Below are 11,998 nucleotides of genomic sequence, written 5' to 3'. Positions count from 1 at the left end.
TCATTTATTACTTTCCAGGTAGATTTTACTTTATCCATGCTATTTTTTATTTCTGAACTTAAATATTATGATTTTCCAATCTTTTTTGAAATTATTAGAAAACAACCTAACATATTCCCTAAATTCCTCACTGGCTTATCTGTAGTCTTCCATACAAGAATCCATCATCTTCTTTACTACATTAGATGTTACATATTGTAAAGTAAAACTACAGCAGTTGTTTCGAAATATAAGATTTATAAAATTTTAAACAGAAAACAATATAACATGCAAAGTTGTCTTAATAGTCAAAAACCTAGGCCTAATAAGTTTGTTTCAATATTACTTTAAATTCTTGTGAATTTACAATCGATCGAAATTTACAATTATTAATTTGTAAATTCGAAAAAAACTCAGAATAATATTTTTGAAGTTATACTTCTTTTGGCGCGATGGAGAAAAATAATGAGAGTGAATTTTTACGATTCGCGCGCACACCGACACCTGAATTCGACATCGCAAAGTTAGGTCTAGGTGGCATGGAAATCGATAACTATGTTCAAGTTGTATATTCTAGTAATTATATATTTAGAACACGTGATTCGTAACAGTACATTTAAACAGTGCGAATAAATAAATATAATTTTGGTGTTTTTAAATCAATTTCATATGCGACGGTGATAGTATTTACTAATAATTTATTTATTTAATTAAAATCTTTTTGATTAATTTTAATATTTATCGTTAATCACTACTGGATTTTAGTTATTTTCTTTCCATACGCGAAAGAAGTATAACTTCTAACGCGTGTACATAAGTACATACTCTTTTTTTATGAATCTGCCGTTCGCTTTACGTAAGAATCAAAAATGTATCCAAAATGATTGATTTTGATTTGCTATTAATATTTTTTACAGTTAATAGTCATTTACTTTTGCGCGAGTTACCTCAATTTTTCTTTAGATTGTAAGTTGATATATCTAAGGGGCCGTTTAAGTATAATGTAAGCAGATTCTCTGTAATTTATCCCCCCCACCTTAATAGATTTTTGTATCAATCTCAATAGCCAATGTGTGGGTGATATTTGTAAAATTTTTAATAATAATAAAATCAAAGACACAAGACAAGAACGTAAAGTAATATTGCACTTCGGCCATAAATTACAAATTTGAACAATTTCTTACACAGTAATAGGCATCAAACAATTCCAATTCTTTTAATGAAATTACAGTAAATCTACCGCAATTACAGTATACCCGGTAGAGATCATCGTCAGTGGTAATGGTCTGCCGAGACCTTCTCGAGCTTCTCAAAATGCCGCCTGGCGTTGCGTATGTTGAGGAGCGTCGCTTCGGAAGGGATCTTCGGATCAGACAGCTCCACCATCACATACGTGTTGGTCGTGAAGCCGTCGATGAAGGCCGCGAAAGCGCTATTGCGGACCTCCATGCTCTGAAACTGCGCCGCCAGCTTCGAGCAGGACAGTTTGAACTGTTTCACGATATTAGAAACCTTTTCGAAGCGATGAGCGTCCCTGTGGGCTCGCCGTTGGCAGTGGGAGACCACCAGGAATGTGGCCCGCTCGAATAGCAGCACCTGATTTTTAGTTTGGCATTAACTCTCATTATCCCTCAGCTATGTCAATTTTTTTGTTACAGGAGGCAGATGGGCCGGACGCTTAACTGATGCTAAGTGAAACCGCCGCCCATGGACAGTCGCACTGCCAGAATGCTCGCAAGCGCGCTGCCGGCCTTTAAGGAATTGGTACGCTGATTTTTTTTGAAAGACCCTAAGTCGAATTGGTTTGAAAATACTTCAGTGGGCAGCTGGTTCCACATAACCTTAAGAATCACTTAGTTGTGGAGCAACGGACAGCAAGGTGATACAGATGAAATACCTACTTAATAATTAGACAAGGGCTGTACAGATAATGCGATACATTTTCCAAGCAAAGATAAATAATAAATACTGTCAATCTTAGCCCAAGCATTAGATAGATGAAAGAATAGTCCACGACTTGGAAGTCACCGTCATCTCCAACTCATGCGTAATGGTCTAGATACTATAATAATCACTAGCATAGGAATAAATAAATATTGTCTATGGTATTGACCCATAGAGTATTAGACATTTAAACAAAATTTGATTTTTCTTCGAGACAATAGATGGCTTTTAATTTATTTGTCAACATTTGTTTTTTTGTTTGTTTCTCTCGAATAAATAAATTTATTTATTTGTTGCACCAACAAAGTAGACACTGATACATACATGTAACACAAACACAAGGCTAGTGCTACCCCAATTATAGACGCATACAACAATCCGATTTTATGAAGATTGTACACAGAAAAAAAATTAAATTAAATTAAAAAATTAAGATAAAAATACAACCAGAAACTTTGACTATTTAACATAGTAAGTTATAAAATCTATTTAGTACAAAAGGTGGCAGATATAGAGAACCCTAGTAGTTAGGTTTCAAAGTTAAATATTGTTAATAAGTTGTCATTAAATTACATACCTCATCAGCATCAACAATTGCAGCAAACTGTTTGAGCGATGACTCCAACACTTTGACATTGGGTATTAATTTATATACAATACTCGACCACGCTCTGAAAATGATAATAATTTTGATAATTAAATTTTTTTTAAATCTAAATATATGGATTTCATGATATATATGTATTAAGGTTTCCAAGCACATATTAAGTAGGTGTATGGTTTGTTCACAGAAATTAATTTGCTATATTTGTTTAAAATATTGTAGTATTTTACGCCGGCTTTTTCTCTCGGCCTACACCCTCTGTCTTCTTTACCGAGGAGTAGGGATGCCAACAGGTTCAAATTTAATGACGTGTAATAAGTGATACCTTGATGATCTTATGTTCCAAAATAAACGTTTTTTATTTTTATTTTAAAGATTTGTTGACTAAAAGTCAAAATTTAGTTAATTTATAACTTAAAAAACAGTTAATTTTGTTTCATGGAAATAATAAACGCCATTAATCAGCTCAACCTGGTGAACAAACCATAAACTACAGTCCAACAAGCTAACTGCACATGCAATGGGTCATATGCATACATTAAGGCACAATTATATCTACTTTAATAAAACTTCTTTTTTTAAGAGTGTGTGTCACAGAACTATAGTACATTTGCAAACAAGACCTGAAACTAAACTTAACTTTAGTTAGTGTTATTCGTGTAGACATACTTTTAAGCGTGAATCCATAATTTACATTTTAACTCTATTTTATTGATAAATTAAATTAGTCCACTTTAGGAAACTATTTATTCAAGTCAAAAGCTAACTTTATATCTAAAAATTATTCTTATTCATTAACTATAACATTAAATTACTTATGACAACTGTTTATTTGCAAAACGACACATCAATACATATTATAAAACAAAGTCGCTTTCTCTGTCCCTATGTCCTTTTGTATGCTCAAATCTTTGAAACTACGCAACGGATTTTGATGCGGTTTTTTTAAATAGATAGAGTGATTCAAGAGGAAGGTTTATATGTATGATAACATCCATTAAATAGTGGAGAAGTACTGTTATTTTTGAGGTTTCTAATGTGATGTCGTAAATGGGTCAATCAACTTTTAAGTGTACATCAATGATAAATTTTATTATTTTAATTTTATTTGATTTTTTTTTATATTTTAACATTTTTCTTATGATAATTATTTATATTTTAAGAATTCACATAGAGCAGAACGATTTATTTAAATAAAATAGTAAATTTGACTCCGAAATCCACATGACTTTAGTTAAGATAGTCCCTTGGACAACTAACTAAATAGACTTCTGAACCATTTGAAATTCAGTCAAATTGTGAATCGTCACTTTATTCTCACTTAATATAGGATGGATTTCAATTTGTCTTCCATAAATAACAGACGTGACTTTATTATTGAAAGGAAAAGTATTGCTCTATGCTGATTCTATGATTAATTGTCCTATGGGCAACCAAAATGTCCCACGGACAACGGTTTTGGTTGTCTAAGTGACTGGTTGTCCGAGTGACATTTATCAGTCTTTGCGCTTTCTGATAATAAATAATGATATTTTGAATTAGGTCTTACGCACAGTGAAAAATATAGATAAAATATAATATATATTTCACTTTTATTTACTATGATATATCAAATAACGTTTTTGTGCTGGTTGTCCGGTAGACACACAAAAAAGCCACGCACTTTTTCAAAACGCGCGCGACCGACTGACACCGCGGCAATGATGAAATCAAAATGACGGTTGGATGAGTGTTGTCAACAAATCGACTGACTTATTGTCAAGGCACTGATCACTCCATTTATGTTTCGGTTTCGGAACTTTTTTACCGTTGTCCGGTGGAAGTCGGAATAATAAAATATAATAGGGACCAAAACGAACATGCAAAAAATTCGGTAAAATTATGAAACAAACAAAAATCTATATGCTAGCATCTTAGTGAACATTGTCATGAATAATTATGTACAAGCGTAATTAATTGCCATATAATATTTTTTTGTGTAAAGTAATGTTTCATTGTAAATAGCTACTGGGGGACAAATAAAAAAACGCTACATTCAGATATTTTGTCACCTGGACAACCATTAAAATTCCAGTTTAATAGTGATTTATTTAAAAAACTTTACTCGTATGTTAGCTTAATAATAAGATAAATGCGATATATGCCAAAAAACCACTTAATTTTCTTTAGAACTGCGATTATTGGTCAGGGACAATACAAAGTACCTATAGGACAAATAAAAGTTGATTGACCCAAATAATTACATTTTTTCCGCTTACATTTCAAACGCAGGCTGAACCCTACGAGTTTTATCAAAATAATGTACTAAGTATTGTACACATTGAAAAGTTCTACAGAAAAGTCCTGGATGGTATATGTCTATGTCTTATGGATAACCCACAATAACTTTTTTTTGTCATTTACTTTTTACGACAAATAATGGATTATTTTCGAAGCGATTTTAACCAATACAGCATTAATCCTTAACCAAAAAGATAAACGAATATACCCGAAATTATTTTCGTTTATACGAAGATAAACGAAAATACACGAAAATAAACGAAGGTAAACGAAAATACACGAAAATAAACGAGGGTAAACGAAAATACACGAAAATAAACGAAGACAAACGAAAATGCACCAAAATTAACGAAGGTAAACGAAAATAAACGAAGATACTCGAAGATATTCAAAAATAAGGATAACGAAACTAAACGAAAATACACGAAACTAAACGAAAATACACGAAAATAAACGAAGATACTCGAAAAGAGTCGAAAAGGATAACGAAAATAAACGAAGATACCCGAAAATAAACGAAAATACACTACTATAAACGAAGATACTCGAAAAAAAAACATGGTACATATGGTTAAATCGTTAAATTTGAAAACGTTACAAACTACGAAATTTAAATACACCGTAATCAATGAGACATTTGAGCTGGAATTTGGGAAACTAATCCATCGGTATTTATATCCTTTCCACTGATACAAATACGTAAATAATTTTCCAAGTTATGCGTTGATTGACTCTTATCAATAAAGAGAACTGTTGGCATTTATAATTAATTCCAAACGCACAAATCAAGCTTCTTGCAAACTTTCTGAGCTGCGGAAAATTGTCGTCACTACATATTATAAAACAAAGTCGCTTTCTCTGTCCCTTTGTATGCTTAAATCATTGAAACTACGCAACGGATTTTGATGCGGTTTTTTTAATAGATAGAGTGATTCAAGAGGAAGGTTTATATGTATAATAACATCCATTAAATAGTGGAGAAGTACTGTTATTTTTGAGGTTTCTAATGTGATGTCGCAAATAATTAATTTTTTTCCGCTTACATTGCAAACGCAGGCTGAACCCTACGAGTTTTATCAAAATAATGCACTAAATATTGTACACTTTGAAAAGGTCTACAGAAAAGTCCGTGATGTCCATCTCTTATGGATAACCCACATTTTTATATACAACGTTCACAGATTTTCTGTAGTGTATTTAGTATCAGCATTTCACCCGTGCGAAGCCGGGGCGGGTTGCTAGTATATGATAAGAGAAAATAATGATTCAGTGTACAAAACATAAAATGTAACATTCAAAATTTATAATTATCAAGGCTCATAAGGCTATTTAAAACAAATCTTATAGAATCACTTTGTTTTTTTTTTAAAGCAATAAAGAAAACATTATATTTAAAATGAATGTGTCCCTGATATGAAACTATATAGAACTTACTTATATAGTGTTTCGTCCCATATACTTGTTCTAAAGCATGTGCACTCTAATGGCTTTGAAAGCCCTTTAAGATCCTCTTCACGGCTCTTAAATATTTCGTCTCGCCTTTCCTCAGCAACCAGATCCATTTTGTGAACTAAACAGAAAATTCTTGCTTCTGGTGAGTTCTGAAATATAGTAACAGATTTTGTCATAGCTATATATAGTAGCAAGTAGGAGAGTTGCATAATTACAAAATCATTAATGATTCAAAAATATTTAAACCATTATAGATATAAAATCAAGGTTATGATATTCTTATAACAGTCTGCAATAGGAAATCACAATGTGGTCAATAACACATTAATCATGTTGAAATTGCAATAATTGTTTACTCTAACTTAAAGTGTAAATAAATATCATTTCAAATAAGATTCCCATTTTTTTATATAAACATAAGTAATTTTATTAATTTATTTATTCACATTTCATTGATAGAAAGAAACAATATAACACAATACTTAAAACAAGGGATGCAATGGGTGGCCATATCGCTAATAAGCGAGCTTCCAGGCAACCCTAGTAAGAAAAGAAAATAATAAATAAAAATAATGAGTGCAAGAAGTGCATACCCAGAAGTTGTATAAAAAAATATATATAAATATTTATATATAGAACCTTAATCTAGAGAAAATAAAAATAACAGTAATAATAATAGTAATAGACTGATACCTGTAATATAGCTTCTAAGCAAGACTGGTAATAATGATAATCTTTTTCCATTTCACGGCTTTCAACATCAAAAACATATATTAAGACTTCAACATTTCTGAATATGTTGTCTCTTTGTGATGCAAAGTAATTCTCCATAAAAGCCTCCTGGCCCCCACAATCCCAAAGATTTAGCACAAGGTTCCCAAGAAACCTTACATGGGAATGTTCTACGTCAACTGTAATAGGCACAGATGCATTAAATATATCAGGACATATGATTTACTTCAATTTTTTCTTTGTTTATAAACTGTACTTACTTGTGGCACCTAGTCTGCGTGTATCTCTTGCTATGTAGTTTGCAAATATGATAGACCTCATACTTGTCTTGCCTGAACCACTTTTACCCATCAACAATACCTAGAAAATATTTTTATTAATCTTACAAAAACACATGAAACATACAAAAGTTTATATATAACAAATTGATAAGATTAACAACATACCTTTTTCTTCATGGTTATAGTTTAAAAGTTATCCCTTTCACTGTTAATCCTTAATAACTTTAACTTGACCCTAAGAGATTATACGTATTGCGAAACACAAAGGTGTCTAACACGTATATTATAAAGTGATGATAATTACAATTTTTTCTTTCGTATTCAACGCTTCAAGTTAAATTTGTAACAATTCATCTAAGCTGCATTTGGTTATCAAGTTTATCAGTATCAAACAATTATTTTAATTTTTCCTAAGTATTCATCTCTATAATTTAATTCACAGTTCTAACTTCTATGTTTTAATTCACCCATTTATTTCTGTATGATCCAGTATCCACAGACCACAGATGTGTTTATTGTCATAATTTTTGATAAATGCCAACGATAAGTATATGAAATTACTTAAATCTGGACACTTCTGAGGTCTGATGAAAGCTCACGATTTCATACACGGTCTGTTACATGTTTAAACAAGAACATGCGTCACGTGTGAACAACGAGAGAATAATAATTACCTCTAACTTCTAAGTTAACGAGTAACGAGTTACGAGAATCATACTCACAAATCACACAGTACATATTCACCGCATGTCTTATCTATTTGTCAAATGTCAACTGTCAATCTGTCAAAGTCAAATAACAAAACGAAGAAGCTCTTAGAAACTCGTGGATCATTTGCAAAATTAGAAATAAACAAGAGATGAGTTTAACTTACGTTTTAACATAATAATATAAAAATCTGTATGAAATGGCACGCCATCGAAATATAAGAAATAGAAGTTATTCAGACGATTACGATTACGAAGACGTTTACGGCCACTCGGTTGAAGACGATGTTTGTTTATCTCCAAGTGATGCTGCTCAGTTCATATATGATCGTTCCAGAAATCAACATGCTATATCACAATTTCTGGAGTCGGATGACATTCAAGAAGAGCCAGAAATTGAAGTTGATGCCGATAACTCTCGGCCGTCTTTCGAGCGTCGCGAATCCATGGATTTACGTGGACTAAAATTGAGTGAAGAGGATGAAACTAAGCTAATGTCATGCTTAGATGAACTACGAAATATTTTAGGAGATACGGTGCCAGATACAATTCTTATACAAGCAGTAATTAAACATAAATTTGATTACAATAAAGCCCTAGATGAAATTTTAAATAATAATAAACAGGACAACATCAAAGTTACGACAGAAAAGCCCAAAGTACTCATAGACTCTGCCCCTATTATACCTGTTCTTGATAAAGCTCCAATAATTTCAACTTCTACAGTGGATAAAACAATATTGATTGCTTCTAAACCAGAAGAGGCTAACACTGCAGTTGTAAAAGGTTTTAAAATAAATAATGATACCACATATAGCAGACCACAGACACCCAGAGATCAATCACCAGCTGTTTCATCAAGAGGTGACAATTTAGATGAATCAAAATCAACTCCAAAAGCAAAGGAGAACAAAATTGATCCAACTATTAAATACTCCAATGAACGAGGATCTGATAAAGAGCATTTATACATTGTTGTAATTGGTCATGTTGACGCTGGAAAATCTACACTAATGGGGCACTTACTTTGTGAGCTTGGGGAGGTAAGTCAGAGAACCTTGCATAAATATGAACAAGAAAGCAAGAAAATTGGAAAGCAAAGCTTTATGTATGCCTGGGTGTTAGACGAGACTGGTGAGGAGAGAGTTAGAGGAATTACAATGGATGTTGGTAAAGCTCAGTTTGAAACAAAAACAAAGAAAGTAATTATCTTAGATGCTCCCGGACATGCAGATTTTATTCCTAATATGATCACTGGGGCCGGACAAGCAGATGTTGCATTGTTAGTTGTCGATGCCACTCGGGGTGAATTTGAGTCAGGTTTTGAACTGGGAGGTCAGACTCGTGAACATGCATTGCTTGTCAGATCATTAGGAGTAAGCCAATTGGCTGTGGCTGTGAACAAACTTGATACTACCAATTGGTCTCAGGAAAGATTCAATGTAATTGTCAAAAAGTTGAAGTTGTTTTTAAAACAAGCTGGTTATAAAGACTCGGATGTGACATATGTGCCATGCTCAGGGCTAACTGGAGACAATCTGGTGAAGCCTTCAAATGAATCAGAGTTGATTAACTGGTATACTGGACCGACTTTACTAGATGTAATAGACAAGTTTAATGTTCCAGATAGGCCTGTGTCAAAGCCCATGCGAATGTCTATTAATGATGTATATAAAGGAACCGGTTCTGGGTTTTGCGTAGCAGGTCGTATTGAAAATGGCATTGTAAATAAAGGAGATAAAGTTTTAGTTTGTCCTTCAAAAGAAATGGCTGAAGTCAGAAATATAGCTATTAATGAACTACCAACTAACATTGCTTTTGCTGGTGACCAAGTTGCAATAACCCTATCAGGGGTAGAGATGCAAAATGTATCAATAGGTTACATACTGAGTGATTCTGTCTGTCAGGTACCGGTGACCTCACGATTTGAAGCAAGGCTTGTTGTATTTAATGTTAAGGTGCCGATAACTAAGGGATATCCTGTATTGCTACACCACCAGTCACTAATAGAATCGGCACATATCAAGAAATTGAAGGCTCTATTAAATAAAAGCACAGGAGAAATGATAAAGAAAAAGCCTAGATGTTTAGGAAACAATTCAGTAGCGGTAGTGGATATAGAAGTTTCTCGGCCTATTTGTATCGAGAGGTATAAGGATGTTAAAGAGTTGGGGCGTGTCATGTTACGAGTGGCAGGAGTAACTATAGCAGCAGGACTTGTCACAGAGATTTATACCGATTGATCTGATATTGTACTTTAGCAGGGAGCCATTTTAGTTGTGAGAGGAAATTCATGTACAATTGTATTGTGCTATACATAAAAGTGATATAAAAATGACTACATATTGTTAATGTAAATTATATTTATTACACCATTAAAAGTTATTAGAGTATTTTTAGAATTTTATTGATATTTATCCTTGCATAATATGAATGTTAGAAATAAGTCATCTCAAAGGGAAATATTAGAGATAGACAAACAAGAGAACTATGAACTAAATAAATTTAAATCATACAATCGAGGTTTTCAGTAATTTCTTTAAATCTAGATTTTTATTTTAAATACAAATGACGGAAATGTTTCCAGTATTTTTTAGGTTTCATTAAAATGATAATATTAGTTTAAGAGCATTGTGTGTACTTATGTATACGCGTAAAAAGACAATCTTTAAAAAAAACATATTTCGCCTTATTCTGTGTTTGTAGAAAATCGACACTAACAATAGAAAAAAGGTATTAAAACCATTGAAAGATTTATTATGGCGCATTATCTAGTTAAATAAAGTTTATTTAAATGTATAAACAAAATATCTACTAATTAAAGAAATGAATATATTTGTTTTAAATTGATAACTACAGGGTGTCGGCTTTTTGTGACTTTGAGGGCGCGCATCGTAAAAATTTAGTTTCATTATTTTTCCCTAACGCACCAGAAGAAGTATAACTTGAAAAAATTCTATTTAAAACAAAATTGCGCGATTAGAAAAATAAAAAATCAATGGCGCTACGACATTTTAGCTCTGGGTCTAAGAGTTCTGTATCTGTTTCATGGTCATTTATTAATCTAATAGGCCAGTAGGTGATCAGCCATTTGTGCTTCACACACGCCGTCGACTTTGGGTCTAAGACATGTCGGTTTCCTAACAATGTTTCCTAAACCGTTCCAGCTGTTCAAATACGCACATCGAAAGTCCATTGGTGCACCGGGATCGAATCTACGACCTCAGGGACGGGATTCGTTGAAGCCACTAGGCCAATACTGCTTTTATTATACGCCTTACATTTTTTTTCTGCAATTCTGTAATTTGATTTATCGGTCCATTTATCATATGAAATGATGAATTAGATCCCGAAATGACAAGAGCTAAAGAGTTGCGAGAAAACAATTTGTCATGCTTGGGTCTAGAGATTCGATTTAGATAAAATAGTTTTCTGGCAAGTCGCACTACGAATAGCAATGTAGTTGCTGAATAGACTAAGCTGTGGAGTGCCTTAATTAAATGTTCTATACGTATCTCTACGCCGCTTTAGTCTGGAGGTTAAACTAGTTCGTTAAAAGCGGGCTGTAACCAAGGATCGAGGATTGATTTAAACTAAGTGTGTGATATTTTGAGAGCAGTTTTGGGCTAGTGGCTTCAACGACAATTCATCATCATGAGGTCGTAGGTTCTATCCCCGATTCAGAGCCGGGTGTTCCGGGGGTTCGCACCGGGTGTCACCTTTTTTGGAGACACTCGCCCGGTCTCAACTTTAAGAACGACATAAGACGGGAAAGTGCAAAAATGACATCAGAATTACGGAAACATATAAGAAAAATTAATTACGGTTATTGAATAAAGATTTAACTCAGGGTAAGAGTAATTCAATGAAATTTTTATGGTTTTGGTAAAGTTGAGTGGCGCCATTGCATTGATTGCTGTTTTGTTTCTGGATTGACGTAGGATATCCACGTCTCATCACCGGTAACAAAGTGTCCTTTCGCACACAAAAATCTTATTACAGCGCGAACTTCACAGCTG

General features: G+C 33.1%; 2 protein-coding genes across 2 annotated transcripts; one reads left to right on the top strand and one right to left on the bottom strand.

Annotated features, from left to right (window-relative positions):
* Positions 1–216: 216 nt before the first annotated feature.
* Positions 217–7,942, bottom strand: LOC110997121 (ras-related GTP-binding protein A). Its single transcript, XM_022265111.2, has 6 exons — positions 7,438–7,942; positions 7,252–7,351; positions 6,953–7,170; positions 6,242–6,408; positions 2,501–2,594; positions 217–1,575 (listed from the first exon to the last, which is right to left on the bottom strand). Exons 1-6 carry the CDS (start codon positions 7,447–7,449, stop codon positions 1,252–1,254), a joined length of 915 nt encoding a protein of 304 aa, XP_022120803.1. The 5' UTR covers positions 7,450–7,942; the 3' UTR covers positions 217–1,251.
* A 113-nt stretch (positions 7,943–8,055) lies between these two features.
* Positions 8,056–10,372, top strand: LOC110997120 (HBS1-like protein). Its single transcript, XM_022265109.2, has one exon. It carries the CDS (start codon positions 8,180–8,182, stop codon positions 10,220–10,222), a length of 2,043 nt encoding a protein of 680 aa, XP_022120801.2. The 5' UTR covers positions 8,056–8,179; the 3' UTR covers positions 10,223–10,372.
* The last annotated feature ends 1,626 nt before the right edge of the window (positions 10,373–11,998 follow it).

The sequence above is a fragment of the Pieris rapae genome, chromosome 23 (genome assembly GCF_905147795.1).
Source record: "Pieris rapae chromosome 23, ilPieRapa1.1, whole genome shotgun sequence".
Taxonomy (NCBI): Eukaryota; Metazoa; Arthropoda; class Insecta; order Lepidoptera; family Pieridae; genus Pieris; species Pieris rapae.
This window is presented reverse-complemented; position numbering and strand designations above follow the sequence as displayed.

What these genes read in the sequence shown, in the direction of transcription:
- LOC110997121 (XM_022265111.2), bottom strand. An exon ending in GCTTAGAAGCTATATTACAG is followed by an intron (nt 6,409 to 6,952) that starts GTATCAGTCTAT and finishes ACTATATTTCAG; the next exon opens with AACTCACCAGAAGCAAGAAT. An exon ending in CAATTGTTGATGCTGATGAG is followed by an intron (nt 1,576 to 2,500) that starts GTATGTAATTTA and finishes ACTAAAAATCAG; the next exon opens with GTGCTGCTATTCGAGCGGGC.
- LOC110997120 (XM_022265109.2), top strand. Translation starts at nt 8,180, where the DNA reads ATGGCACGCCATCGAAATATAAGAAATAGAAGTTATTCAGACGATTAC.